General features: G+C 54.5%; 8 protein-coding genes across 8 annotated transcripts; 3 read left to right on the top strand and 5 right to left on the bottom strand.

The window, feature by feature from the left end:
• Positions 1 to 744: 744 nt before the first annotated feature.
• Positions 745 to 2,173, bottom strand: PODANS_4_8830 (uncharacterized protein; the record flags this gene model as incomplete). Its single annotated transcript, XM_001905906.1, has 5 exons — positions 745 to 1,096; positions 1,156 to 1,293; positions 1,353 to 1,611; positions 1,744 to 1,766; positions 1,839 to 2,173. The coding sequence occupies 5 exons, from the start codon at positions 2,171 to 2,173 to the stop codon at positions 745 to 747; spliced, it is 1,107 nt and encodes a 368-aa protein (XP_001905941.1).
• A 174-nt stretch (positions 2,174 to 2,347) lies between these two features.
• On the bottom strand, positions 2,348 to 3,676 carry PODANS_4_8840 (uncharacterized protein; the record flags this gene model as incomplete). The annotated part of the gene is made up of 2 exons (XM_001905905.1): positions 2,348 to 2,385; positions 2,437 to 3,676. The coding sequence occupies 2 exons, from the start codon at positions 3,674 to 3,676 to the stop codon at positions 2,348 to 2,350; spliced, it is 1,278 nt and encodes a 425-aa protein (XP_001905940.1).
• An 899-nt stretch (positions 3,677 to 4,575) lies between these two features.
• PODANS_4_8850 (uncharacterized protein) lies at positions 4,576 to 7,172 on the top strand (the record flags this gene model as incomplete). Its single annotated transcript, XM_001905904.1, has 2 exons — positions 4,576 to 6,980; positions 7,040 to 7,172. 2 exons carry the CDS (start codon positions 4,576 to 4,578, stop codon positions 7,170 to 7,172), a joined length of 2,538 nt encoding a protein of 845 aa, XP_001905939.1.
• A 1,097-nt stretch (positions 7,173 to 8,269) lies between these two features.
• Positions 8,270 to 9,812, bottom strand: PODANS_4_8860 (uncharacterized protein; the record flags this gene model as incomplete). The annotated part of the gene is made up of 2 exons (XM_001905903.1): positions 8,270 to 9,171; positions 9,230 to 9,812. 2 exons carry the CDS (start codon positions 9,810 to 9,812, stop codon positions 8,270 to 8,272), a joined length of 1,485 nt encoding a protein of 494 aa, XP_001905938.1.
• Positions 9,813 to 15,817: 6,005 nt separating this feature from the next.
• PODANS_4_8870 (uncharacterized protein) lies at positions 15,818 to 17,994 on the bottom strand (the record flags this gene model as incomplete). The annotated part of the gene is made up of 2 exons (XM_001905902.1): positions 15,818 to 17,715; positions 17,934 to 17,994. 2 exons carry the CDS (start codon positions 17,992 to 17,994, stop codon positions 15,818 to 15,820), a joined length of 1,959 nt encoding a protein of 652 aa, XP_001905937.1.
• A 927-nt stretch (positions 17,995 to 18,921) lies between these two features.
• PODANS_4_8880 (uncharacterized protein) lies at positions 18,922 to 20,262 on the top strand (the record flags this gene model as incomplete). The annotated part of the gene is made up of 1 exon (XM_001905901.1): positions 18,922 to 20,262. One exon carries the CDS (start codon positions 18,922 to 18,924, stop codon positions 20,260 to 20,262), a length of 1,341 nt encoding a protein of 446 aa, XP_001905936.1.
• Positions 20,263 to 24,039: 3,777 nt separating this feature from the next.
• PODANS_4_8890 (uncharacterized protein) lies at positions 24,040 to 25,544 on the top strand (the record flags this gene model as incomplete). Its single annotated transcript, XM_001905900.1, has 3 exons — positions 24,040 to 24,331; positions 24,396 to 24,607; positions 24,666 to 25,544. The coding sequence occupies 3 exons, from the start codon at positions 24,040 to 24,042 to the stop codon at positions 25,542 to 25,544; spliced, it is 1,383 nt and encodes a 460-aa protein (XP_001905935.1).
• An 851-nt stretch (positions 25,545 to 26,395) lies between these two features.
• PODANS_4_8900 (uncharacterized protein) lies at positions 26,396 to 27,895 on the bottom strand (the record flags this gene model as incomplete). Its single annotated transcript, XM_001905899.1, has 1 exon — positions 26,396 to 27,895. One exon carries the CDS (start codon positions 27,893 to 27,895, stop codon positions 26,396 to 26,398), a length of 1,500 nt encoding a protein of 499 aa, XP_001905934.1.
• Positions 27,896 to 27,901: the final 6 nt, after the last annotated feature.

Raw genomic sequence — 27,901 nt, 5'->3', positions numbered from 1 at the left:
AAAGGGGGGGGTTGAAGAAGAAGAAGAAGAAGGGAAAGAAAAAGTCCCAAAGTCTCGGCTCCGGCTATGGAGAAATCTCCCACGTTTCTCAACAAGACCGGACACGACAGACGGCACTGTGCCACTGGGCCTTGCTTCAACAACAGGCAGCTCCCCAGAAACCCTGGACGGGGGAACCATAAACAGATTTGCGCTTGACAGCCCCTCAGATACCTCAGCAGCCAATCGGAAGAGGTCAAAATTATGCAACGCCTCCTCTGATTCGCCGGACCCCGGGCTCGTTCGATTCGGAACAACGATATCCACGAAACCCCGAGTAAGGAAAATTGGGGCCGAAAACTGGGCTCTTCACTGCAAACTTGGCCAGTCTCCCAGGTTGTTGAAAACCGCAACTGATCAATCGGTCATATAATAAATATGCACGAGCTGCTGCGGCATCTGGATGCGAGCATGCCTGGCGGTCACCGTTATCCGAAAATCTGCGAGTGAAACGGCCTTGAGTCGGGGCTTATCGGGCATCATGTCGGGGCAGAGTGGGCGGGAGCTCCCTTCAACAACCCCACCCCCCTCTCACCTACCGGCCTTCTCATTCGGGAGGGGACATGCACCTTGATAACCGTCTGATCTTGACCCCTCCTCTTTCCCTCATTCATGTGAATATCGACATGTGTTCTCTTTCAAAGAGACATACATTATTGCTCTAGACACTTGTAGGCACCACGCTCGCTCATATCAACAACACCCCTATCTCCTCACAGAACCCCCCCCAATATCCTGCCCCAATCTATAACTGGCCACCTTGTCCCACTCAATCTTCTGCCTCGTCACCGGCAACTGCCTCCTCAGCGCCTTAAACGCCCCCTCACTCAGCTGCGTAAAACTCCTGTTCAGATCCTCCTGGTACTTCTTCTCCGCCGTGGAAATCTCCCTCGCGATCCCATCCGCAGCCCGGCCGGCAGACACAGAAGCATTCACCTTCTTGTCCGTCAGCAGCCTCACGTTTCCATCCTCATAATAGTGCACATCAACCTTGATGGATCCCTCCAAGGAGTTTGACGAGGGATCATAAATGTAAAACGAGCGCCAGCGGCCATTCCTATTCCTTCTGTTAGCATGCCGTGCCGTAAGGGGATTGGGGGGCTGAGAGGGCCATACCAAAAGTTATGAGGACTATACTTATTAGCCACAATCACCACCGCGACCTTGGTGTCGTTCTCGATCGGGTAAGCCCCGTACGCAGCGTTGGGGTAGTGCTCCTTGACGTAGGTGCCCACAGTGCTGAGGGTTGATTTCCTAATCATCACCACACATCAGCACCCATCCCCTCCCCTCTCCAACCCAGGAGTACTCACACCAACGAGGCTTGCTCCCCCTCCAGAACATGACTCTGCACATTCGCCGCCTTGCCCGTCGAGTGATCAAACTCAAACGAGCTCTGGCTCTCCGAATCAAAGTACCTCCCCTCCCCCAGCGCGCTAAACTCGCTGATGATCACCTGGCTGCTTCCACCCGGGAGCTTCGCGGTGATGAACTGCTCTTCGTTGTACTTTTGGAACGCAGGAGAGAGGTTCTTGATGAGGTTGGGGTCTGGACCGGTAATAGCTTTGATGTCTACTCGCACAGTTAGTCGAGTCGTTCTGGACCAACATGGGTGTAGATCAAGGGCAGAAGGTGTCGCTCGTTTCGGTAGAATCGGGAGTTCGGGGACCGGTTGTAGCAAGAGAGGAGTGCAGAAGAAAAGACATGCCTTCGATAACATTCGCGAGCTACATGTATCCAACACAATCGTTAGCAACGGAATACAGCTGACGTGGCGGGTTGGGCATCGAGGTACTCACCTCTCCTGGCGGAGCTCCCTCCACAAAGGAGGAGATGATAGCCGTGTTGGAGGACATGGCTGTGTCTGTGAATCGCCAATCGAAGCTTGGCCAAAGACGAAGCTCTTGCAGGCGAGAATCGTCGTCAAATGCTTTACTGCAGTCGAAATGATGGAAAGCAAGCAAGTCGTCGTCAGTCGGCGGGCCCCTGGGCAAGCAAGCTGGCACTGCTGGCTGGCAGTTTGATGAAACCCCAAAGATGCGGGGCACGCTGTGGAAAATGCGCCGGCCGCCAAGACCAGGGATGTTGCCTGCCGCCAGACAAGTGGCAGGCTCCATTTGAGATGACCCTCCATGCTTTTGATATCCAAACTTTATTTCATGGTTTTCCTTCGTCGTCGTATGTCACTAACCAAAGACCTCTAGATCTACCTACCACAGATATATATACACATCACGGCCTTTCAATGGCCACACGCCCAACGCCACGCTTGCTCCCTATGCTTCACCCTCCAGACTCAATATCCACCTCAGAACCCCAGCACCTTCTTGATATTGTCATATATCCCTAGGTAACAATGTCAGCTTCCCTCTTTCAACTTCGTCAGAGTCAACTTACTAGCAACATCCGGAGCATTAAACTGCTCGTACGACAACGGCGTATGAATACTCCACCCAGCCACCCTCACAACCGGCGCCTCCAACCTCACAAACGTCTCGGCATCCTCCTGAATCACCGCCGCCACCTCGGCTCCCACACCCGCATTCACCATCGCCTCGTGCACCACCACGCACCGTCCCGTCTTCCTCACGCTCTTGAGCACCGTCTCCTTATCCCAAGGGTAGATCGTCCTCAAATCAATCAACTCCACCCCCACCCCAAGATCCCTCTCCGCCTGCTCCAACGCAGCCATGCACTTGTACAACGGCTGCCCATAACTCACAACCGTCACATCATCCCCCTTCTTCAACACCTCCGCCTTCGACAGCGGCAGCTCATAACTCCCCGCAGGCACCTGCTCCACCGCCGCCCGGTACAAAATCTTTGGCTCCATAAAAACAACCGGATCATTGCTCCGTATCGCCGCAAGCAACAACCCCTTTGCCTGCAACGGCGACCGCGGCATAACCACCCTCAACCCAGGAATATGCGTAAACAAACTTTCCGGACTCTGGGAATGATACAACGCCCCATGTCCCACACCTCCGCAAGGCATTCGTACCGTCAACCCCCCCGCGCTCCTCCCGCACGCCCCGTCGCGATACCGGTACTTGGCCGCCTCGTTGACAAGCTGGTCAAAAGCAGGGTAGACGTAATCGGCAAACTGAATCTCGGCCACGGGCCTCATCCCCTCGGCCGCGGCCCCGATGGCGAAACCCATGATTCCTTGTTCTGTCAAGGGGGTGTTGAACACGCGGTCTGCGCCGTACGTCTCGGCGAGCTTGCCGGTGCAGCGGAAGACACCCCCAAAGGCGACGTCCTCGCCAAAGATGAGGACTGATTCGTCTTCTGCGAGGGCGGTGGCGAGGGCGTCGTTGACGGCTTGGAAGAGGTTCATGCGCTTGGTGGTGCCGTTGCGGGTTTCGGGGGGGAGCTCGGGGTTGGTGAGGGCTGTGGTGGTGGTGTGGCAGAGGAGGGGGGTGGTGGAGTAATCGGTGGGAAGGTTGAGTTTGGCGTTTGGGGGATGGGTTGAGTAGGTTCTTTTTGGTGTGTTCAGAGGAGAAGAGGTCAAGAGAGCGGCTAGTTGTTGTTGTCGTTGTCCGCGGGTGGTGAATAGCGCGCGATGATGATGATGATGAAGATGATGAGGGCGGCGTGTAAGTGCCCGCGATAGCGATAAGGCGGATGGGCCCCTCATGGTTGGTTAGGCGAGTTTATCAACAAAAAAGACACACAAACAGATGGAGAGGACTATGTTGGGAATAAGCTCAGTCACATTGTGAGAGAACAGATGCAAATCAACAGAGCCATCTGTGTAAAACAGGAGGTCATGAGGAGGAGGAGGTGGAAGGGATGACGGGCGTGTCGGCTTGCGGCGGCTTTGGCTGCCACCGCCCAGCCCACCAGGCCTGTCCTTTTCGCGGGGTCCCCGCCTTTTGGGGGGGGAGCTGCCGCACGGACGTCACACGCTGCAGGGCACTTTAGGTACCGGTAGGCACTGGAGGGTGTTCGACAGCACGCTAGCCCGTTTTCCCAAGGGCCCACGCTCAGGTACTGGAGCATCATCATTTGGACCGATTATCAAAAAAGCTCCGGTTGGAGGCAATTGACGCGCTGAAGTTGGATTCCCATCGGGGTGGAAGACCCCCAATTCGATCGAGCTCACACGCGATCCAATCTCTCAGAAGTAAACCAATGACGTAGCATTGGCGCCCAGGCGGAGCCTCACTCAACCAATCCCTTTTGTGTAGACAAGCAAGGATAAGGTTACCCAGCCAACTATCAAGCCATTCTTACAACAATTAGCGTTTAGGAAGCTGGGCTGGGCCGGGCTGGGCTGCGCCTTGGATGTGGGCTGGGGAGGAGCGCACACAAGCGTCGCATCCAGTCGCAGTGGGATCCTGATGCCAGGTTTTTTGGATGCTGGGCTCCTGGGCATGAAACTGATTTCACATTTCAGCGCGCGAAAAAAAAAAAAAAAAATAATGTGTTTACTTTTTGTCTCGTTTGTATTCCAACATCGCCAATTGAATCTGTACACACTGTGCCGGAATGTCATTTTCTTGACCGCCTAACCACCAGCACCACCACAGCAAAATGCCCCGCGATCCCTCCACCGACCGCGAAGCCCGCGGGGAACGTCGCAGGAGCACCCACCACGGACACCACCGCAACCGCTCCTCCGCCAAACACGACCGAGATGGAGATCGAGATCGCGAAACTGACGCCGAAAGGGAGGAACGTCGTCGCAAGCGCAGGAGTCAAAGTAGACGACCCACCAGCACGCCACGTGGGGCAGGAGGAGAAAATGAATCCGATGCGCCATCTTCCTCCCAGGGACTATCAGCAGCGGCATTGGCGCAGTTGAATAAAGCCAATGCGAAAGACAAGGCAAAGTCGCGATCGCGACCTACTTCGCGGCAGCCGGAGCAGAGGAGGAGGTCATCACGCACCCCGGCACCAGAACCGGAAATTAGAGACGCGAGGGATTTGGCGTTGGAGTGGGAGAGGTCGAGAGGGAAAGGAAGATTTGCGCCGCCGGAAGACAGCGAGGATGCTGAGCGAGAGGCAAGGAGGGCTGCCAGGCGAGCAGCGAGGACGAGGGAAAGGAGCAGAGCTGCTGGTTATGAGAGTGTTAGGCAGGGAGGCTATGAGAGCGGTGAGCCGCCTGAACGGGAAAGGAGGAGGGGGCGGAAGGGGTACGAAAAGGTTGATGGGGGAGGAGGGGGGCTGGCTCCCAAGGTGATCACCGTAGCGGGACCCTCCGGCGAACGATACGAGCGGGACCGCACCACCAAAGGCGGGAGGCGAGTCGTCAGCGGGGCTCAGCTGGAAGAGGGTATCGAAAATGTCCAGAGCCGCAAACCGCACCGCTCTGGCCTCCGCGGCGGCGGGTTTATGGGGATGAACTTTGGTGTCAGCAGTGAAGACAGCATGCTCCGCGCGAAACCCCAGGAAACAGAATCTGAGCTTTGGAGAGGGAAGCCCCGGCCGTGGTACAAGCAGAAGAAGAAGCTCTGGTGGCTGATTGGAGTTTGCACCGTCCTCTTGATCATCATCATCATCGTTGCCGCGGTGGTGGTCCCCAACTCGGGCAAAGACGAAAACAAACGTGACGACGGCAGCGGAGGAGGAGGAGGCGGTGGGAAGAGTAACCTGGGGTCTATATCCCCCGACAGCATCCCCAAAGACGCCCCCTCCTACCTCAACCCCTTCCTCTGGGCCTCCACCGACGACTTCAACCTAACCTACACAGCCGAAACCGTCGGCGACCTCCCCCTCATGGGGCTGTTCACCTCCTGGGACGACTCCGCCCGCGCAAACGACAAGGTCCCCCCGCTAAACAAACCCTGGGGCGACTACACCAAACGCCCCGCCCGAGGCGTCAACGTAGGCGGCTGGCTGTCACTCGAGCCGTTCATCACCCCCAGCCTTTTTGACTATGACTCCCGCTTCGGCATCGTAGACGAGTACACCCTCTGCTCCTACCTCGCCTCCCGCTGCGCTTCCGTGCTGGAAGCCCACTACGCCAGTTTCGTGACAGAGTCCACCTTCCGCGACATCGCCGCCGCAGGGCTCGACCACGTCCGCATCCCCTTTTCCTACTGGGCAGTCCAGACTTACGAAGGCGACCCCTACCTCTTCCGGACCAGCTGGCGGTATCTCCTCCGCGCGATCGAATACTGCCGCAAGTACGGCCTGCGCGTGAACCTCGACCCGCACGGGCTACCAGGGTCGCAGAACGGGTGGAATCACTCCGGTCGGTTGGGGGCAATCAACTGGCTAAACGGAACAGAAGGCGACCTCAACGCGAGGCGATCCCTCGAATTCCACGACCGGCTCAGTCGATTTTTCTCCCAGCCTCGCTACCGCAATGTAATCTCCCACTACGGCCTCGCCAACGAGCCAAAGATGACAGAGCTCAGCGTTCCCGCCGTGCTAGAGTGGACAGCCCAAGCCAGTTCCACGATCCGAAAAAACGGCATCCCCGAGGACGTCATTCTCGTCTTTGGGGACGGGTTCAGAGGGCTGGGGAACTGGCAGGGCGAACTTCAGTCCCTCCCCAACGCGGCACTGGATGTGCATCAATATGTCATTTTTAACGAAGAACAGATCGCGTACAACCACTCCCAGAAGATACGGTTTGCGTGCGAGGGGTGGGCACGGCAGACGAGGGAGAGCATGGATAGATCGACGGGGTTTGGACCTACGCTCGTGGCCGAGTGGAGCCAGGCGGATACTGACTGCGCGAAGCATTTGACAAACGTCGGTTGGGGGAACCGCTGGACTGGCACACTCGGGCCGGGGGGGACGAGGCCGAAGGACGTGAGGCCGAGGTGTCCTGCGCTGGACAGGACGTGTAGCTGTGAGGAGGCGAATGCGGGTCCGGAGAGGTGGAGTGATGGGTACAAAAGGTTTTTGAGAATGTTTGCGGAGGCGCAGATGGATTCGTTCGAAAAGGGGTGGGGGTGGTTTTATTGGGTTTGGGATACGGAGGACGCGTAAGTTTTTTTTTCTTCTCTCTCTCGGACGAAAAGGGGGTGGTGATGCTGACTGACAGTAAAAACAGAGCACAATGGAGCTACAAAAAGGGCATGGCGGCCGGTGTCCTGCCCCAAAAGGCCTACGAGAGGGAGTTCAACTGCGATTTGAGCAAGATTCCTAGCTTTTCCGACTTGCCAGAGACGTACTAGATCATGTATGACGAGCATAAAAGGGGGGGAAGATTGTAGATTTGACGAGATGTATATATACACATGTATATGGGACACGGGAGGTTTGGTGTTTCGGGTTTGGCTTATTAGTACCTAAAGGGGAGAGATAGAGGCTTCGATATCATTGCCGGTCGAGCACGAGGCAGTATGTTTTGGACACATAAAAGAGCCCGATAATACGGCACAGGAAAATCACATATAAACACACATCACAGCACATCATCAAACACCTCTATTCAACCCTCAAAACAAAACCCCACAATTTTATTCGCATGCTACCGCGTTCGTTGCACACTATAAATAAACCCACCCACCCACACACACACACACCATTTCTTTCTCACCCCATTTTGACTTTTCCCCCTTTCCGCTGGAGAAAACTACATGACTGAGCGCCATAAAACTGACAGAATAATAAAAGACAAACCAATCCATTTCGTGATACCAGTCTAGTAGCGAGAGAGAAAAAAGAAAGAAGAAAAACCGACGGAGAAAGAGAGAAACTTTGTGTTGCATTCGTGATCGACCTTGTGTTTGTTGCTGGCCTGCCTAATGGGTCCCCGAGAGAGAGAAAAGAAAAAGTGCCAACCACCCCAAAGCAAGCCGAAAAGAAGAGCAGTTGAATAAAGCCCGCCCGCTATGATTAAAGTAGTTCACGCCGGTCCTGACCGTCTTTATTATAAAAACACACAGAGATATAATAAGCCTCCCAGCCCTCCCGTGACGCATGCACACCCGTATAAGAAGATTTTGCCAATCCAGTCCAGATATACGTCGGCAAGTTATTAGGTACGGCTCGTGAGCCAGTAGAGTTGAGATAGGGTGGGCCGAGCGGTCTGGTAGTCATCCACAAGGCCCAAAGTCCTGAGCTCTCGCTTCAGAACAGGCTGTTACTGATAGTCCCAGTGAGCCGGGTCAAGTCCCGCACCGGTGTCCCCATCAGTTTCCACCTTGACAGGATGCCCATAATAAGCATCGAGCTCCGAGAGCGAGGCGGAGGGGGTAAAAGCAGTCTCGGGGGAGGCGGTCTCGGACGAGCTGGTATCCGGTCGAGTGGGATTGTGGTGGGCTTCGACCTACTGACCCGTCCACATCTCACTTGGCCGCTGTCCTGGCTCCGTGCTCCCGGGCCGACGACCCTGTGTCGCAGCGCTGGCATAGTATATCTGGCCCATCTGAGCCGTGTTCTGATACGATGGTTCGGGGTCCGGATAGACCGACGCACCCTGGCCGTGGCTCTCGGTAGGGGACCCAACAGGACCGGGGGAAGCCCAGCCGACACTGCCAATGTGAGGGCTGCCACTCGCGCTACCGGGGCCTTGCTGAAACTGATCGAGACTGGGCTCCAAAGGCGGGGGGGGAGCATACCCGCCGCTTGGGTGCGAGGTGGGACGCATCCCGTTATTGTAACCAGAGGAGGCAGTAGAAACGGGACTTCCTCCGTGGACATCACCACGAATGTGCGGTGGGAGCGAGGTGTTGGTCAGATACTGCTGCATGTTGTTAATGTTGGCGAGATCTTCGTTGGGAGACATGGACATGGGACGCTGAGCGGGAGAGGGTGTCGTGATGGGCGACTCCTGGTTGGACGCCTGTTCGCTATCCCCGCGCTTGTTCCTAATAGCAGCGGCGGCCAAGGCGGTGTTGGAGCCTTGCGCCAGAGCCTCGTTGCGAGCCCGCTGCGAGTCTTCCACTGTCCCGGTGTGGTGGTTCTGATGCCTGGTCAAGGTTGTACGGCGCGTAAAGGTCTTTTGGCAGTCAACATAAGGGCACTTGTATGGCCGCTTCCCCGAGTGAATTCGACGATGACGCGCGAGAGAGCTGCTGTCACTGAAGGGCTTTCCGCAACGCTCGCACTGGTGGGGTTTCTCGCCGGTATGCACACGTTGGTGGACGGTCAGGGCAGATCGCTGGATGAACTGTTTCCCACATCCCGGGTAATCGCAAACGTGGGGACGGATTCCGCTGTGGATGCGCTCTGTTCAAACATCGTCAGTAAGCAAGCCTCGTCTCAACTCACATGGGTTGTTACTCACCATGGCGCGCAAGATCGCTCCGCCTGGCAAAGCCCTTCCCACACGTCTGGCAGGGGTACGCCTTTGGGGGCGGTTGCTGAGGAGCGGGAGTAGGTTCGGTCTTGAACCCGGGGTGCATGACAGGAATCATGGACTGTGGCATGGGCTGCTGCATGGTTTGTTGCATGGGAATGCCCATGGGCGCAGGGGCCATGTTCGCGGGCGGCAATGGCGCGCCCCCGATCGCGGTTGGGGAGGGATATGTGTATCCCGAATTCTCGGAACCATGCGGCGAGTTTGGTCTGTTCATGGGAACCTGCTGTGGAATGGTCTGACCTTGTTGGTGTTGCTGCTGCTGCTGAACTTGTTGAAGCGGTTGCTGGGCCTGTTGAAGCTGTTGAGCCTGCTGGACCTGTTGGGCCTGCTGCTGGACTTGCTGTTGGACCTGTTGGACCTGTTGAACTTGCTGCTGAAGCTGCTGCTGGACTTGCTGGTCGACAGGCATGGCTCCGGCTTGTTGGAGAGCTTGGGCGGCGGCGGCACCTTTATTGTTCAGCACACTGCCAATTCCCATCGCACCAGAGGCTGATGGAGATTGTGACATGTTTGCCCTGTGGGTTCAAGGGTCAAGAGTCTAGCTTTAATGGTCAGCAAAACTCGCGACGAACTAGAGGCGGTGAGGCGACTCGAAACAGGTGACCAGGCTGCCTATCAAAGAAGACGAGGTCGCGACAAACGCGCGATTTCCGATAGGCAAGCCACGACATGGGTAGGTTCTTATTTACTCTGCGACCACAGAGGTTACGTTGAATCAAACGATGGGCACAAAGGTTCGGGTGTAGGCGGCAGGCCATGAGATGGAACGGCGAGGACAAGGATTTTTGGAGGAAAAACCGTGCGGGGTCGGCTCGTGCAGAATTTTTCTTACCTCAGTTGAATCCCTCAGGATGAGCCTGACGGAGGCTGACACGTCAAAAAAGACGAATCTTGATGCCTTTATTCCCGATATATGGCGGCACCGACAGCTGGTGATGGCCGCTTGATGTCGCTTGCGAGGGTGGTGAAGGCACGGTTCAGGTGCACGGTTCAAGTGTGGGCTTTTGTTGCTGAGCAGAGGAACTGCAAACGCGCCTTGGCCACAACGCGGTAGTGACTTAAACTTTGGGGTCGGTTGGGATTACGTCGCTCGACTGCTGCTCGACTGCTCGACTTGCGCCACTGTCTGGTAACTGCACCACGACGATGGGATGGGATGTGGCGCGGGCAGGAGGATTCGGATTCCGGTCTGCTCTTGTTTTTTGTTGTGTGAAGGGGAAAACAAAAACCAAAAAAAAAAAAAGGTCTACAGCCGGCCGCGACGGAAATTTCTGTTGTGGAAAGAGCTGCGGTGCGGACTGCGGTCTGGTTGGAAAGAAATTCCACGTCTATCGCTCCTTGCTCCAGTGGGTCCCGATCTGAATCACCCAGCTAAGGTACGGAGCAAGGTATTGGCACCTTGATGTCAGAATCTCGCCTGAATTTGCGATGACCAGTCACAATTCACCCCCTCGCTATGCCAAAGAGCTGCCGGATGCCTGTCCGCAGCCTTCAAATAAGTCGTCAATGGCGCGGTAGGGACAAAAAAGTAAGTCGTCGGAGGGAGGGAGTCGTCGTCAAACGGACCTGCAGTATGCCAACCGGCTGTCAGCTTCTTCAAATCACAACGCAACAAGAAGTGTAACGCAAAGCCAAATGATCCAACAGATGAGGTGTTTTGTACAACGGGGGGAGCTCGAGATGGGATCGCCATCTTGAACATGTCGAGTTCAAGAGAAGAAAAAGTGGGAGAAAAGCCGAGCGCGACCAGAGACCAATGCTCCCATCTCTCCAGCACCAGCACCAGCACCAGCAGAAGCACCAGCACCGGCGAGAGGAGGAAACAATGGCGGTGGGTTGAGGCGTCGTGCGGTTTGGTGGCAGCACGTCCCCTCCACCTCAGCACTGGTGTTTATGAGATCCGTGTGTTGGGCGGTTGCTTGGTTACGTACCGTGAGGTGGCTTGACAGGTGTGGGATCGCAGAGAATCTTGTTTGAAGACGTATCTGATGTGACGAGATGAGATGTGGGAGATGTTCCTTTTGTGAAGGGAGAGAGAATGGAACAGAAGGAGGAAAGACAGATCAGATCAACAAGATCCCGTGACAGAGGTTCTGACGGCGGGAGAGAGAGAGAGGGTGAGGATTCAGGATCAAAAAATAATGGCAAAAAGAAAATAACGTGGCTCGGCACGCAGGTGAGGATCCTTGCGTGGATTGGGGACTTCCAGGCTGGAGAAGTGTGCAGGGGCGAGTTGAAACGAACGGTGAACAGCACAAGGGTGGGCTCCTGGTGGGTTCGCTGTGGGCTGCTGCCAGGCCCGCGTAGCAATCGCCTTATTTTGTCCCGGTCGTGCAGGGTACTTCGGCTGTCCCAGCCTGTGCCACCAGAACATCATGTACCACGCTAGCCCTCGAAGCTTCAACGCAAAATGATCACCTGCACTGGCCCCTTTCAGTCATGATTCCCGTCATTCTATTCGATGCCTTTGAGATTGACGATTAAACCTGTCTCGATGGAAAACAGATGCCCCAATACAGCCCACAGTTGGAAATGAGATGGATGTCCCTCATTTAGACTGACAAAAACACCCTACCCAACACCCAACCCAGAGGCAAAACGGCGGCGCCGTGACGATTCAGGGACGGGAAAGCTGCTCGCTCTCCAAAGGGTACCATCTGCCCACCGCTTCCACCCCCTCACAACTCCCTCAGCTGGCCGCCTTCGAGCCAAACCTGTCGGCTCCCCGCAACCTGGCCGTGTCAGCTAGAATGCTATGGTGTTGTAATTTGTGCCATGGTGGGCGCTCGGACTCGTCAATGATGCTGCTCTTCTACCCCGGCATCCCACCTCGCTCAGCCTTGAGAGCCCTGGCCTCTGACGTTGGCCCTGGTACCAGATATACTAAGGCGATCAGTGCGAAACCACAGCAAAAGCGGCAAAGAAGAAGAAGCTTCCTCAGAACCTTCGATCGCCCCACGGTGGTGGGCAACACAAGAAAAGGCTTCGTGCAACCTCGATATTCTGGTTCCTTTGTCCCCTGAAATCAGCCGGCGCCGACTTGCCATTTATTATCTTGTCACCTTTATCTACCGGTACCGTAGAGCGGGCCATTCAGTAAAGGGCTTGATCATTACACCGCACACACACGGAGAGGGCCCACGAGCAACGATACGGCAGAATCCGAACAGGGGCTTCCTCCGAAGTGTTGGGAGCTGCAGTCAGGCACGCTTTTTGTTGATCGAGCACCCAACCGGAAGGATCAGAGGGCATGACGAGCCGAGCAACAGTCACCCAGGACAACGATCTGCATCCAGAAATTCGGGACGGCCACCTCATCGCGATCACCAACAGGAGGAAGGGGAAAAGCTCGATGGGGACTTCCTTAGATGACTTGCAACTCAGACCATCCACCTCACCACTGGCCGCACAGGCCACCCTGCCTGCACCCAGCGATCAATTCAATCAATTAAATAGCCAATCAGACTACACAAATTACTCGGGCGCGCACACACTAACAATCAATCAATCAATCAATTGGGACTCACCCGCACCACAAGCTATTGAAACGCATGGAAGTGTAATTGGCTTTCCCAGTAGTAAAAAATGTTTAGATTCATACCACTTTTTACATACTTATGTGGTGGTGTCGTGCCTTTAATTTTGAAACTATGGCTTGTGTGGTAAACTTCATGCTCGAACTCCAAAAATCTGGGCTGCGGTGCCTGTCAAACGCCCTGTTTGGCCTAGTGCTCAAAATCAAACTTGGCCTGATTGGATGTGTGGTCAGGTAACTTGCCTTATATCATATGTGGGGAGGGTGGTCATAGTTGCAAGTCATTTAGGAAAGTCCCTCGATAGGGGGCCTCGCTCACAAACATCGAAGCGGTGCCGGAAGCAACGGCGAGATTGGTTATGGTCTTTTGAAATTGGAGATTTCCAAGAATAACGCCGCCAGGGACACACTGTGCTCGTGGAGTTGCCGATGGTCAATGCATGGGCAGCCAGCCCATCTCGGAGCCCCTGCTTTGGGGTGGGACGCTGTGGGACCCCCCCCCCCCCCCCCCTCGCGGTTGTGAGCAGGGGAGTGGCACCTGAAGCTGACGCTATCCTGCTTGGGGAAGGATTCTGGAATCCTTCTAGAATGCTTTTGGCCTTCCAAGCCGCCAGCTCAGCGCTTGGCGGGCCGGGGGTGGAGGTCTGGGAAATGCAACCACCTCCAAACCTCCTGCACCACACCGCACCACCCCCTCGCCAAGCCAATGCATTCGCTGCTCAGAGGGCAAGGATTTTCACAGCTGAACGGCCCTCTTTGGCTTCTATTGGCTGTTGGTCAGTCCCTTTAACGAGCAGAGCCGAAGGGGCTCTCTTTGCGTGTGTGTGGCATGCAAAGATGGCAGACGGCTTGCTTCACAGTCTGGAATCTGAATCGCTCATGGCGGATGCTACTCCGGCAGAAGGTCCTATGACTCCACCTTTGACGTATATCTGCTGACTGCTCACTGACAAATGGTAGGAAAGTGGTGTGAAGCTGGTCCAAGAAGAAGACGAGAAGAAAACTGAGCATCCCAAGGGCGGTGGTGGAAATTCATGTGGCACGTTCACGACGGGCGCTTGGACACTTCATCAAAAGCTTCCACCATCGTTCTCTGAAGCTTCTCCCGCAAGCCCTGTGGATCCTGGACCCTGACGGCGACCGGGGGCGTGATGAAGTGTGCCAGGGCCATGACAGGCTGACGCCCAGTCCACATCGCTTCGCTTCGCAGACGTCGGTCCAGGGGGCTTTTGTTGCTCAACAACACGAAGCACTTGCTACAGAAAACGTTGACCAACCTTTTCTCTCATCAAGGCAGGCAGAAAGGCGTCGTACAGCTTCTTCGAGTTTCATATCCACCGACAATGGGCGGTCGAATGCTGGCATTGGTCAGTGAATTTCGGTCGCCTGCATGCAATTGCTTGATGGCTGCCGCCGCCCGGTTCCTTTGGGGCTGCTCCGCCGCTTACCCTATGTCAGGGGGTGATAGTGCGAAGCCTGGTTTCCTCCCGGTGTTGATTCCCAGGCAAAAGGAGAGGTTGGGCAACGGGGAGTTTCTTTCTGCAGCAGGATACATTGTTGCTCTGAAACGCCGGGCACAAATGTTTGCCCGAGTCGTTGGGCCTCTCTTCCCAACGTCTTTCTCTCACGGGCACGAACCTCCCCGTAAATCCCACGGAAATATCCGCCATATCCATTCGGCAGCGAAGCCACTCCGAAGCTGTATTGATGACGTCCGTTTTCATACTGAACAAGATGTCCGGTGGATGCCTAGCAGCTGTCAATATGGAGAATGGTTTAATTTCCTTCTCGGTTCCATCAGCCGAACCAAGATGGAATTGAGATCTGGGAATAAACTGGAGCTACCTCCCTTGGCCAAGATAAGCGGCCTCATCCTCGCTCTGTCGGTATGGCCGGAGAGGAAGAGGTTGATAACGAAGTGTATTCTAAAAGATGGCGAGAAGCTAACTTTGTACTGTAAGTTGCATATTCTCCAGGTGACTCACCAACAAGATGCTCACATATGTTTGGTGTTCTTCGAGGTATGTCGATCTGAGGTCTCTCGCACACAAGTCTCATTAACGGTTTCCTCGGGATGATTACATCGCCTCCTGGTCATTCCGCCCCTTGTTCGGTCAATCAATCCCGTGGACCCCCCCCCCCGCTCCCCCTTTCCTTCATCGGCCGGAGCTTCTCCCCGGGTTTTGACAGCCGGCCCCTGGCTGGCGGGTGGGGCCGGTAGTTTGATAAAGGAAACATGCAACGTTTGTTTGAGATGATGGTTCGTGATGGATAGATGAGACCTGGTGTTGGGAAAGGGTTGTTATGCTTGGGAGTGGTGAAACGCGTGAAAGCGTAGCACCCACTCGCTGACTTGGAGCTTGGAGCAGGAGTTTGGAAAACGTTGGGAGCATCCGAGATTGGTGAGGGCTTGCGTGGGTAGTAGCTTCTCTAGAGGTCTGAGGAACTGGTTCTAATAGAACACACTGACGGCGCAACTTAGGAGTTTCGATGACGACTTGGTAGCACACTTGCTGTTCGCTAGCGTCCAGCTCCAAAATACTTTTGGGTTCAACCCAGATTCAGAGTTATGCATCTCTGAACTCACATCTCAGCATGCCCTCGGTTGGTCTTGAGGGTTTCATGTAGACTTGTGTGAACTTAAGAATGAAGTGCTTGTATAGGTAGGTGTTGGAGTATGTTTCTGATCTACCTGATGGAGGAGGTTATTTATTATCCTTGTGGTGGATTTCTTTACTTGGGTAAAAGCATATATACCCTTGGCCTATGGCCTACCTTCAAAGGCCCCTTTCGCATATATTTAAAGCCTGTCAATCATACCTAGGCCCCTTTCTATCATCTTCAAACGCATAAGTTACGCAGCAAAAGGCGTCAAATCAGCAACATATCATCTCCCAAACCCCCTTCCTCAAAGCCTAATCCCCCTCAACTCCTCCACCACACCCTCGGTAAACGCCTCCTGCAGCACCAAACCCCCATCAACACCCAACAGCCCATCCGCCACACCAAACCCCCTCTCCCCATGAGCCCACAAGCACCTCTCCCACCACCCTCGCGTACCTCTCCCCTACCAAACCCCCCAACTCCGCCAGAGGGTTCATCTCAAACGGCGCCCCCTCTTTCCTGACACCCAAAAGCCAATCCCTCACGTTTTTGCTCTCCTCCAAACTAACAGTGGGATACCCCTTTTCTTCCTCGCCCTCGACCACTTTGGCTTTCCTCCCCTTCCCCAACCCCATAAGAACATGGAGTTTCTCCCAGTGCGCCACCTCCAGCAACACCAACCCCAGAGAATAAAGATCATATGTCTTTTTCGAATTCCTCTCCGTAGGCCGCTGCCGCTGTATCCCCGGCCACCGATACAAATCCCACACAATATCCGTATCCCTCGCCGTCGTAGCCGTCCCATCGGGACGAGAGAACTCAAATCCCGAGAGGATGGGCGAGGTAGGGTCGTACGCCACCCGCCCGTCATCAAGGCAGAAAAGCACATTTTCCGAGAATATCCCCTTGTGCAACCAGTTGACCGCATGAATGTTGAGGACGGTAGAACAAAGTTTTTCTGCCAGGACCACCCGCTGTGACAAAGACGGGCGGTAGGTCCTGTTGCCGAGGAGGGAGTAAAGTGATACAATCCGGGTGTCGTAGTCAGAGCCCTCGGGGAATTTGAATATCCAGGCGTACCGCTCCGTGTCGTTGTAAGCCCTGTCGTCAAAGTACCCGACGCAGGTGGGTAGCGAGCCGGGCTTGGGCAGGTGAAGCATCTCGGCCAGGGCGACAGTGCGAAGGGCGGATTGCTTGTCTTGGAGGGAATTGGGTTTGAAGGCCCCGATCGATTTCCACTCTATCCACACTGGAATGTCGCCGTGGGGGGTGGTGAGGATGCCGCGGGGCCGGGGGAGGTATTCGGGGTGGGCGGTTTCGTCTTCGTTCCAGCCGAAGGAGGTGTCGAGGGTGGCGGGGGTGTACTCGGGAACCGTGATTGTGATGATGTCGGAGAGGGAGGAGAGCTTGAGGGGTTGGTTGTCGTCGTGGAGCTGGGAGAGGATGGCGTCTGAAGTGCGGGAGAGCTTTTTAAGTTGGACAAGGTCTTGCAGGGTTTTGTCGTTGTTGTTTGGGGCGGCAGCGGTGGCATGGTTGCGGGAGGAGGTGGCAACAAGGCCGGAGACGGCGTCAAACATGTCGCGGAGGTCTTGGATGTCGTTGCGGGTAAGGATCATCTCCCGGTAGGTCTTTGCGGTGATGTCGTCGATGCGCTTGTCACGGTGGTCTCTTATGAGCTCGTGGAGACGCTCGGTCAGGAAGTGGAGGTCTTCGAGGAGCTTTTTGAACTCCTCGCCGTCCATGACGAGCCACCGCACTCGGCCGGGGTGGGTGAGCATGTCTTTGGTGTGGTAACCCGCCTTGGAGAGGAAGCCTCTGATATGGTTGGTTCCCTTGAGGTGCCTGCGCTCCTTCTTCTCTTTTTCGTAGGACACCGCCAAAGCCGAGACATCCTTCACAATGTCGGCATCTGCGGCCGAGGTTGTATCCGCTTCGTCGATAGACGCTCGCTTCTCCTCGTCTCGCTCCATGCCCCTGATTTCTTTTGCTATTTGCTTGCCATCCTCGTCATAGACGTATGGGTTGAGCTCATTGCCGTACCGGGCATTGTAGTCGCGGAACTCAGAGAGCAGCCACTGTATACGGGCGAGTATAGCTGCAAGCTCGATACCTTCGGCTCCCAGTACGGTACCCAGAGTCGAGCCTTCGGGCACATCGATGAGGCCGACCGCCTTACCCCAGGCCAGGACGCGGTTGTATTCGATGACCAACTGCAGCCTATATTTCTCGCAGTCTCTTGGCATTTCAACCATGGCCGTGAGGAACCGGAATACTAGGCCTTTGTTAGTTTTGCTGATGCGTGTGGTTTGGAGAAAACAAGGCCTGGTCGTCATGCCAATAGGTCTATACGCTATCCAACCACGTGTTTCAATGATCCAAAGCCACTTGAGCTTCATAGTTTTAGGCCTATTTGCATGACGAACAGGCCCCTATAATATTCCAAAGAGGTGTGTTTGTTAGTCAACTAAAGAGTCATGAACGTGTACACACCTCTGATGGTGCTGTCGAAGACGTCCCAGGTGAGGGAGATGATCCCCCCTGCGGCTTCCATGGTTGCAGTTGACGATGCCTTCCAAGCAAGGTAGGCCTTTGGAAAGAGCAAGATGGCCTTTGGAAAGTAAAAAAGCCTCCAGCAAAGTAAAAAGGCTTTGAAAGATCAAAGGAAGGCATGCATCTTGAAGGGCTGAAGTGACAGGCCTGCTCCACTGGCTCAGGCAGCAGCGCTGATTTGCTGGTGCTAGCAACTGCTGTTGTGGTCGTTCATTCGGTCGTCGAAATGCGCCCAATCAGTTTCCTGCATCTTGATCCCCAAGAACTTCAAACTGTCAATCTGCCTGAACGAGGCACTGCTCCGAGTCAGTCTGTATACAGCAGCGTTACACTGCATACTCGCATTTTGGAGCACAGCTTTATCGACATTACAAGAGCACGTCTAGGCTCTTCTCGTTCCTGCAGGTCTCCCCAGTCAACACTTCACCTGACTTTACCTACTTCGTGAGTCACCTACACGCCTTCTTAGCAAGCCGCCAGTTTCCGATATCATCGCCAGTATCACTACTGCACAACACACCCACGTGAGGCCCTCTTCTCGCGGCGAATGACATCTCTGCACATCTGAGCCTTGCCAAGCCTCGCCACGGCTTGCACCGGGACACCCGGAGCACACCTCGTCCGGTGAGTCCAGAAGTGACCACACACGACCACACACACAACCAACAGCCGAGAGCCTCCAGAACGAGAGCGTGGGAAGCGTGGGAGCCACCGCGGCGTGGCTGGTTTGAGGCTGGCCCCGGAGTGTCAGCAGGCCGGGCCATGCCTTGGTAATCACACCAGAATCATCTTGGGCGTTCCCCAGCCCGCCTAACGTCATTGAAATACCACTGTTTTTCTCACCGAAGCAATTTTCCACTTCTTCAACAACCTCTTGCCACAGCGCGAGCTACCAAAGAACAGAGTGTCTGACTCTTTCGCTCTCGAGATGACAGACGTCGTCAGCGCTCCTCAAGAGGAAGACGAGCCACGTCCTCCGTTACCAAGAAAGATGTCGTCGCTCCGAACCAGGCCGGCCGCACGTCGAGTCCCGACCGCGAACCGCGTCACGATAGCCATCCCGAAACCTTCCCCCACCAGCGATGTCACCAGCGCCCGCTCCGCTTCCGGGGCCGGTATCCAGTCGCCCGAACTTAATGTCACATCCACGCCATGGTCCAAAAAGCTTATTCTGACCCTCGACGGCGGCGGCATCAAGGGGTACTCGTCTCTGATAGTTCTGCAGGCGCTGATGCAGGAGATTGCGCAGGTTGAGCAAGACCTTGACCCGCGCGCCTCATCGAGCGCCCAGACTGAGCGGATACCCCGCGATCAAATCCCCGAAGACGTCTTCAGGGAAGATCAATATCTACCGTGCCACTATTTTGACTACATCGCGGGTACCAGTGTCGGAGGTTTGATCGCCATCATGCTGGGAATGCTTGGGAAGAGCGTCGATGAATGCATCAGTGAATTCCACCGCCAGAACAAGAACATACCTCTCACCACGGACCTTGCCGGCGGCGCCACGATCGACTTTCCACTGCTCTATCGCCGGAGCACCTGGCCGACCAAGCGCACCCGCGCCTTTTTCGATACGTTTGCCAAGTTCAGCGTCAGCTCTACAACCAGGAACAAGGCCGCCGTCGCTGCCACTCTCCCAACACCGGTCTCTTCGAGATCATCCACCCACTCGAATGAGTCGACCGGCTTCCGGAAGGATGCCTTTCAATGTCAGACCCTGGCGTGGTGTACTGAAGTCGAGCGTCACCAACCGCGCCGCCCATACGCTTTCTGCACGTACAAAGAAGAGGAGGAAGATGACGCCGGCAGTCTGGTCTCGATTCCCGAAGTCGCAAAGGCCATCACGGCGCCGTCGTCGTATTCCTTCAAGCCGTTCAAGCTAGGCTCGGGGTCGTTTGTGGACGGCAGCAAGCAGATTCGCGACCCTACTCTTGAAGTGCTGAAGGAAATCTCATCGCTGCTCGACGACGGCGAGCCCTCTATTGATTTGCTGCTGAGCCTGGGGACGGACGAGCACCAAGCCTGGTTTTATGAGAAGCTTCGGGCTTTTACCTCGTCTGCGTCTACGCCTCTTTCTGCGAACTCCACCACTTCGAGGGAGAGTCTTTTGGATCAGGAAAGGGGGAAGAAGTACAAGACTTATTACCGGTTTGAGGCGCCTGATGTCAAGCTGGGGATGAGGAAGAAGTACTATTTGAGCGAGATTGAGGAGGCCACGCGGGAGTGGTTGAGTTCCAAGGAGCAAAAGGAGCAGATTGGGAGGTGATGCCCGGTGGCTAGTTCAAAGAAGGAGGGAGAGGGCGAGGACGACGAGGTGGGAGGGTTTTGCGCTGGGGGTGAGATACGTTTGTCATCATGGGGACTGCAAGATGCCGGAGAGGGTGTGGGAGTTGAGGGGGGATTATTATGATCATTTGGAACGGAGGCATGGGGTTGGGAGGTTGAGGGCGGAGGAGAGGGAGGGGGAGTTGGATAAGGGGAGGAGGTTTGGTGTTGGGGATGGGCTTTGAGCTTTGGGATACCCATTTGATTTTGGGGTTTTGGTTTTTTTTTTTTTTTTTTTTTTTTTTTTTTGGTTTTTTTTTTTTGGCTTTTTTCTTGCTCTTGGATTGGAGCATCAAAAGGAGGTTTGAAGCAAGCATGGAGTTTTGGAGTTGAATACCTAGGGGGGGGTTATCCGGTACTGGATAGGTATCAGGGATTATTACGTTATGAGTTAGGATGGTATGATTATGGGGTATGAATATGATGGTATTGTTCTATTTGTATGAAGATATGGGATTTGGAGTGTGGGATTATGATGTGAAAGGGGGGCAAGTGAGTGTTGCAGCATGCTGACAATTTGCAGACTGAAAGAGAGACAACTTGGATAGGGTGAAGGGAATAGAGGAGGTCTGGATTTACGCGAGCATGGTAAGTGATGACACAGGCACCGTATATTCTTTCTTTGTAGACTGATTGTTGCATGTGTAGGTCTTGCAGTTGATCGTATACAGTCTCGGGCATCCATGCCGATTTTTTACACAACGTTGTCTTTGACATTGTAGACATGACCACACCGGATACCCGGTTTTGCTTTAACAATTACCGAAATGGGTCTTGATTTGTCATACAGGAATAAAATGGAGGGGCAGACGTGTTCTTCCTCCCCTTTGTCCCTGGATTTGATCCGAAGCTAGACTCTAGGTGCTGATGATAGCCGTTACTTGCCCGTATTTAGTGGCTTGCTTCCCGAGTTTTGCGAATGCAAATGCATGGTATAGCGATGAACTTAACTGAGAGCGTTGGTTCTCTCACAGCGGGTGTCGACGATTTCTTCCTCCACCACGAGCTGATATTCTCAAACGGCGAGCCATCTTAAACTATTGTCAAGCGCATCGACTTACCTATCCTACCTACCATGGACAGTAGTTCCACAAAAGATATAATCACCATACTCCATGCCGTACCGCCCACACCCCGAAACCCCGTTCCACATTAACAACAACAACAACAACAACAACAACAACAACAACAACAACAACAACAACAACAACAACAACAACAACAACAACAACAACAACAACAACAACAACAACAACAACAACAACAACAACAGCAACAACTGGGGCAAAATTATAGACTCTCGAGTACCCTGTGTCATCGGAACCGGACGATCGGGTAGAAGTAAGGAGGCAGCCTACGCCCTTCTGGGGACGGAGAGATCGGAGACCTGCTACACCAACCCAACCCAACTCAAATCCCTCCCTTTCTCTCTCTCACTCTCTTTCTCTCTCTCTCTCACACACACACACACAAGACAAAACTGCGCCTCAAAGCTTGCGTGCGATGAGAGTCTAGTCTTTCAAAAAGGTGAGAGAGGTTGAATTTTGATAAAGGTCACACAGACCAATTGATGAGAATGTTCTCAATAAGTGGGGGTCAGTTTCAGTGCTTACCCTTACCCCATGTGCTCACGTCACATTATCATTTCTTGGCAAGCAACAGAAATCACGGAGGCCTCCTTTGCGCACGGGTCAGTTGTGGGCTGTGCGTTTTGGTGTAACTTGTTGGTACAAAGTTGGTGAATAGGATGAACGGGGAAATGGGGAAAGTCGATTGGAATTTGTTGAACAGCGTGTGGCCGTTTTGAAGAGCGTTTTACCGAGGGATTTTGCCTGCCGGTGATTCGCTTCTCGGACTGTGAAGAGGAAAGGAAAGCGAGGCGCGAAGGGAAAACGCGATAGGATGGATGTCTTGTCGAGATTGGGCCTCATCAAACGGTTGATGGGGTGACGTTGGATGATACCTGCATTATGTAAAAAGTGAAATGGAAATGGGAAGTTTGGGGATCCTTCCTGGGGGGGCGTCCTTCTTGCTGTTGACGGTATTGTAAGATCTTGGAAGGAGGGTTGTAAGAGTTTCAAAGACAATTGTCGATCTCTTTTGAAGATGGCAATTGCGTCAAGACACAATCGTCGTGCTAGGATCATGACGCAACCAGAAACGTCCAAAAAGCCAGGGTGTTCGCTTATCGATAGCCTGGGCAAGGCAGACCCCTGAAGGCATTTCTCCACGTTTCTCCGCAGGCTAGACAGGGGCAGCTCAAGCTTTTGGAGCTAGGAGCTTGTTCTCAGCTGCCCTGGTTACGTCGTTGATGCTGTGCCCAGTTTGTGTTGTCTTGGAGGAGGCCGTTGAGGTTGCCAATTTGTTGGCAAGAGTTTTTGGTATAACTTGCCAGGCGGTGAATCACTCAGTTGAGCAAGGTAGGTCCGACTAACTGTAGTGGAAACAACATCCCATCTATACTCAGCATCAAAAGTTTCAAATCGGGCGGCTACACTCGAGGCCCGCATCGGCACAGCAGGCGTTGAACGGCACGGACCAAGATCAAGAAGTTGGTACCAAAATAATTCTCAGGGGCACAACATACCGTACCTGTCTGTCGACGTCAACAGCAGAGCAGATTCCTCGTCTCTTCTCCAACATCGCGGGGTTATGTTACCAGCTTTCTTCCCGTCGTTCGTTCTCCAGCACAGCAAAGCAAAATCCACATCGGAGCTTCCCACTACGCAATAAACTTCTTCACAGCCACGCTTGGCAGAGGACTCGATTCGTTCGTCAAACCGCAGACCGCTCCGACTCCGAAAAAGACGTTGCCATCCGAGAGTCTAGGGACAGTCCAGGCACCTGCGGGAAACAGAGACAAGTGTGGTAGTGTGGTAGTGTGGTAGAAACGTGTGACGTGGTACGTTCCTTTTCCCTTTTGCTGTCTGTCCAAGAAGGGACATTCGTAATGTTGATTCGGGATATTGGAATTCCTCGATGTCGGGCGGTGGGCGGTGGGCGGTGGGCGGTGGTTGACAAAGGGGACCACCTGCTTGGGGCAAGCTGCAGGTTGCAAACTAACGCAGGGCAAAACGGAGTGGTGTTTTGACAAGTGGTGGAAAGTTGGGATGGCATTGGACTGACGGTTGGTTTCCAGGGACGCAACACACAGAGAGAGATTCTCATACCTCGAGATCGCTGTTCTTGGGTGCGTTTGGCGGTTCAGCAGACAGCGTTTGGCCGGGCGGAGACTTTGTCTTTGTATCCCGGACCGGCTTAGGGGCAACCCCACCTTTGTTCCAGCGGTCCCAGCCAGTCCCAGTCTGCCGTTCGCCCCATTTTCGCTGCCGAGTCCAGGGCCCCCCAACTGTTCCCGATTCCCCCTGGTGACTGCGACGTGAAAACGCTCTCGCGCCGCCATCCATCATGTCCTGTAAGTACATACATCTTGCCAAGTCACCCCTACCTTTTATCATCCTTCACACCACTCCCGTCTGTCTTCTTGGGCAGCTATGAACCGCTCCCTTTCTCGACTGTGACACCCGACCACTCACTCCCCTACATACCTACCTTACCTTACCTTACCTTACCTTACCTACCTTCATCCTCCTGGAGAGGTAATTTGTCTTCTTGTCAGCTCTCTCTCCTACCGCTACTGTGCGCGCATCGCCATGAGAGTCAGTGACCGCGGCGACACCAGACAGCAGCATCTCACTCTCCAATCTCACCCATCATCATGGGCAAGGGCTTGATCAATTACTTATCAAGCTTGACAGTTCACGTTCAAACCCGCCAGATCTTGCGCCGAGTAACCACCGGCAAAGCACCTCACGAAACAGGCTCGCCCAGCATGGATGACGAGGAGAGCCCCCTCTTGGGCCATAGGATCGCTAATGGCGGCTCCGAAGCCAACTTTTGGAAACACCTTCTTCTTGATCGCACCAGCAGCCCTGGAACCAAGAGTCCCAACGCTCTGGTCCGGCTGCCGGCGCATTTCTTCAATGTCTTCAAGATCACATTGCTCAGCTGTAAGCACCTACCTAGCTTGACGTTGAGCCATATCATGGAGGTTATCTAACAGCGGCACACCAGCTTGGATAAACGTTCTCCTTATTTTTGTTCCCTTTGGGCTCATCGCCGGCACGTACGAGTGGAACCCAACATTGGTCTTCACCCTCAACTTCTTCGCCATCATCCCCCTCGCCGCCATCCTCTCCTTTGCGACGGAGGAGATTGCTGCTCGGCTTGGCGAGACTCTCGGTGGCTTGGTCAACGCCACGTTGGGCAATGCCGTCGAACTTATTGTATGTCCTCTCAGCACTATGCTGTTCATCCAGCCGGCTCGTGCTGACGTCTGAACAGGTCAGTATCGTGGCCTTGAGGGCCAACCAGGTGGAAATCGTCCAGGCCTCCATGCTGGGCTCAATCCTCTCGAACCTCTTGCTTGTCCTGGGCATGTGCTTCTTCCTCGGGGGCCTCACCAACATGCGCGACGCCGACGGAAACGCGATTGAGCAGAGCTTCTCTGCGGGCACGGCCCAGACGACATGCTCTCTCATGACGCTTGCATCGGCAACCATGATTCTGCCGGCCGCTCTGTACGGCGTCCTGGACAGCGGCTCGGACAAGGAGGAGGTGGCCCTGCTTCTTTCTCGCTGCTCGTCGGTCGTTTTGCTCTTTCTCTACGTCATGTACCTGATCTTCTCTCTCCGTTCACATAAGCGCCTGTTCGAGTCCGAGGCTGGACCCAACGCTGGAGAGGAGGAGGAGCACGACCCGCTCCTTGGCCCCTGGTCGGCTGGTATCGTGCTGTTGCTCACCACCCTGGTCATCAGCTTTTGCGCCGACCACATGGTCAACAGCATCGACGCCGTGGCCGAAAGCGGTGCCCTCAACAAGACCTTTATCGGCTTGATTCTCATCCCGATTGTCGGCAACGCGGCGGAGCATGTTACTGCCTGTGTGGTGGCTGTGAAGAACAAGATGGATCTGGCCATGGGTGTTGCGATTGGGTCTAGCATCCAGATTTCGCTGCTGGTGACTCCGTCGTTGGTTCTGCTGGGCTGGGCGATAGGTGTGCCCATGACACTCAGATTCGAGACATTCCAGACGGTGGCTTTTGCTGTGTCGGTGCTCGTGGTGACATACACGGTGCAGGACGGCAAGTCAAACTACCTGGAGGGAGCCATGTTGCTGGGGCTTTACATGATTATTGCCTTGGCTTTCTGGGCGAGTGGGTAAACTCGACGTGACGCGCACTGAGATCTGGACACGGAGTGTCACAACCGACCCTTGGCAGAGTTTTTGGGGAACGAAGCACAAACACACCACGAGGAACTCCCACGAAAAAGAACACCACACCATATCCACGTGGATACACAACATATGATGGACATCACGTTGGTGATGGAACCACATCGAAGGACCAATACCCACACTGTTGGGAACGATTATCAACAATTACATTTAACATACCTCAAGTCCCGACGGACATGTCTCCTTTTTTTGTTTTTTTTTTGTTTTTTTTCCCCCCTCGGTATCTTCTCTGGAGGCGGTGGCCTTTGACTGTTTGGTCGAAAAGATTATTTTGTTTTTACGTTTTTGTGTATATCATTTGAGCGCTCTGGCGACTGTTCGGCCTACCTATTCATACGTTTTAGCTACGAAGGGGAGGGGTGAGCACGGACAACCAAGAACAATTTGTACGATAGGCGGCAGAGGTGGATGAGAGGAGTGGGTGGTTATCTATTATGCTTGTCTTTTTTTTTTCTTGTGGCTTTTTTTGGTGCCTAGGGGCGTGTTTCGAGTATTTTCGTTTGTGTTTTGTTTTCGTTAGGTTAGTCTGGGGTCCGAAAAGAGGGTGAACGAGAGGAGTGAGAGAAATACAAGGAGTAAACTCATGTGTGTGTCTTGACTGAGGTTGCTGTTTGTGACAGGGAGTTGTATGAAGAATCAAAAGTGCTGCTTGGCCGGTTTATGCTGTCTGAATGATACCAAGTAGGATTGTCTTACATTATCCATACCCATTTTAGTCACGTATACTTATTATCTATCTATACAATATCAACACACACACTCCCACCCATCACCGCTCACTCCTCCCCCTTCCACTTCCAGGCCGCATTCCGATGCAGGAAATAATCCTTGCTCTGAATACTCTTCCAAATACCATAAAACCCCCCCAGCGGCACCTGCCTCTTGAGCCAGTGCCTCTTCTTGTTCCCGGCTGCCTCGGGGTCAACGTGGACCTTGTCCCAGACGCTCGGCAGGTGGCCGGCATTGTACTTTTCCCTCAGCTCGTCATACCACCCCCTGCCGTTGTACATGTCCCAAAACTCGTCCTGGGCGTAATACGTGTGCGCATACAGCCACTTCATGCCCCCCAGCTCCCTGACTTTTGCCTCCAACTCCCTGTTCTTTTCGACAAACCTTGCCGGTTCGTCCGGCCCCCATCCCCAAACGCCCACATTGAGCATCATGTCTTCTTCTTCCCTGACGACCCCCTCCGGAACAGTGGTAAAAGGGTGAAACGTCGGCGGAGCCCTCCGCCTGAGCGGACACAGCCAAAGAGGCCAGATGTTCAGCGACTCGGCAGTGTAATCCACAAACGCCTCGGTGGTCTCGAACGGCATGGCGACATCCTGCACAACAAACCTCGCGCTCTCGCCCGACCCGTGCAACGCGCGGTACATCATCCTGGTGTGCAAAAAGTCATCCAGAAACCAGCGGGAGAACCGGGTAAAGGGGACGAATTTGAAGTACTCAAAGGCCGCGGCGCCAACCCAGAAGCCGCCGCGGTCGTACCGGAAGAGGTATTCCGCCAGGGGGATGTACTCCTCGGACTGTTGTTGGTTCTGAGCGTGGAGGTAAAACCACTGGTCCCACGCGCGGGAAAACGTCCGTGGTTCTGCCGCCCGGGGCTTGACATCGGTGAGCTCGCCCGTGACGACCACGCCGTGGTCCCTGCTGAAGAGGATGCCGTCCACGAAGTCGTTGTCGTCGTTCCTGACCTCCCGCCTGATCACCTCGACCGCCTCGGCCACGCTCCTGGCACGGTGGTATCTCGTCTTGACAAACTTTTTCGCGTCCATCAGCCGAATCTCCAGACACGTCGTGACCCCCAGCGTGCCCACCGCACCGGCCGCTCCGCGGAACAAGTCCCCTTTTTCTTCGTCGTCAGGTCCGAACCGTACGATCTTCCCGTCTCCGAGAACCATCTCCACTTGTCTGACCGTGTCGTCGAAGAAGCCGTGCTTGAAGCTGGAGGATTCCCCTGCTGTGCCCGCGAATCCGCCGCCGGCGGTGATGCCTGGGAACTCCATCACTACCGGGGGGATCAGGCCGTGGGGGAGGGTAGCTTCGACCAGCTTGTCCATTGGGACGTTTGGTTCCACGAGGGCGGTTTTGGTTGCTTTGTTGACGGATAAGACGTTGTTCAGGCTGGAGATGTCGACTGTTGCTGTGCCGGAGGAAGGGCGTGGGCGGGTGGAGTTTGTTGAGCCGTGGTTGATGCGGTAAGGGGTGCGGGTTTGGTGGAGGGTGGTGAGGGTTTTGGAGAGGGAGTGGAGGGTCCAGCTGGCGGTGCTCGGCATAGACCC

This window comes from Podospora anserina, chromosome 4 (assembly GCF_000226545.1).
Source record: "Podospora anserina S mat+ genomic DNA chromosome 4, supercontig 4".
NCBI lineage: Eukaryota > Fungi > Ascomycota > Sordariomycetes > Sordariales > Podosporaceae > Podospora > Podospora anserina.
The sequence above is the reverse complement of the archived record's forward strand: the minus strand, read 5'-3'. Positions and strand labels throughout refer to the sequence as shown.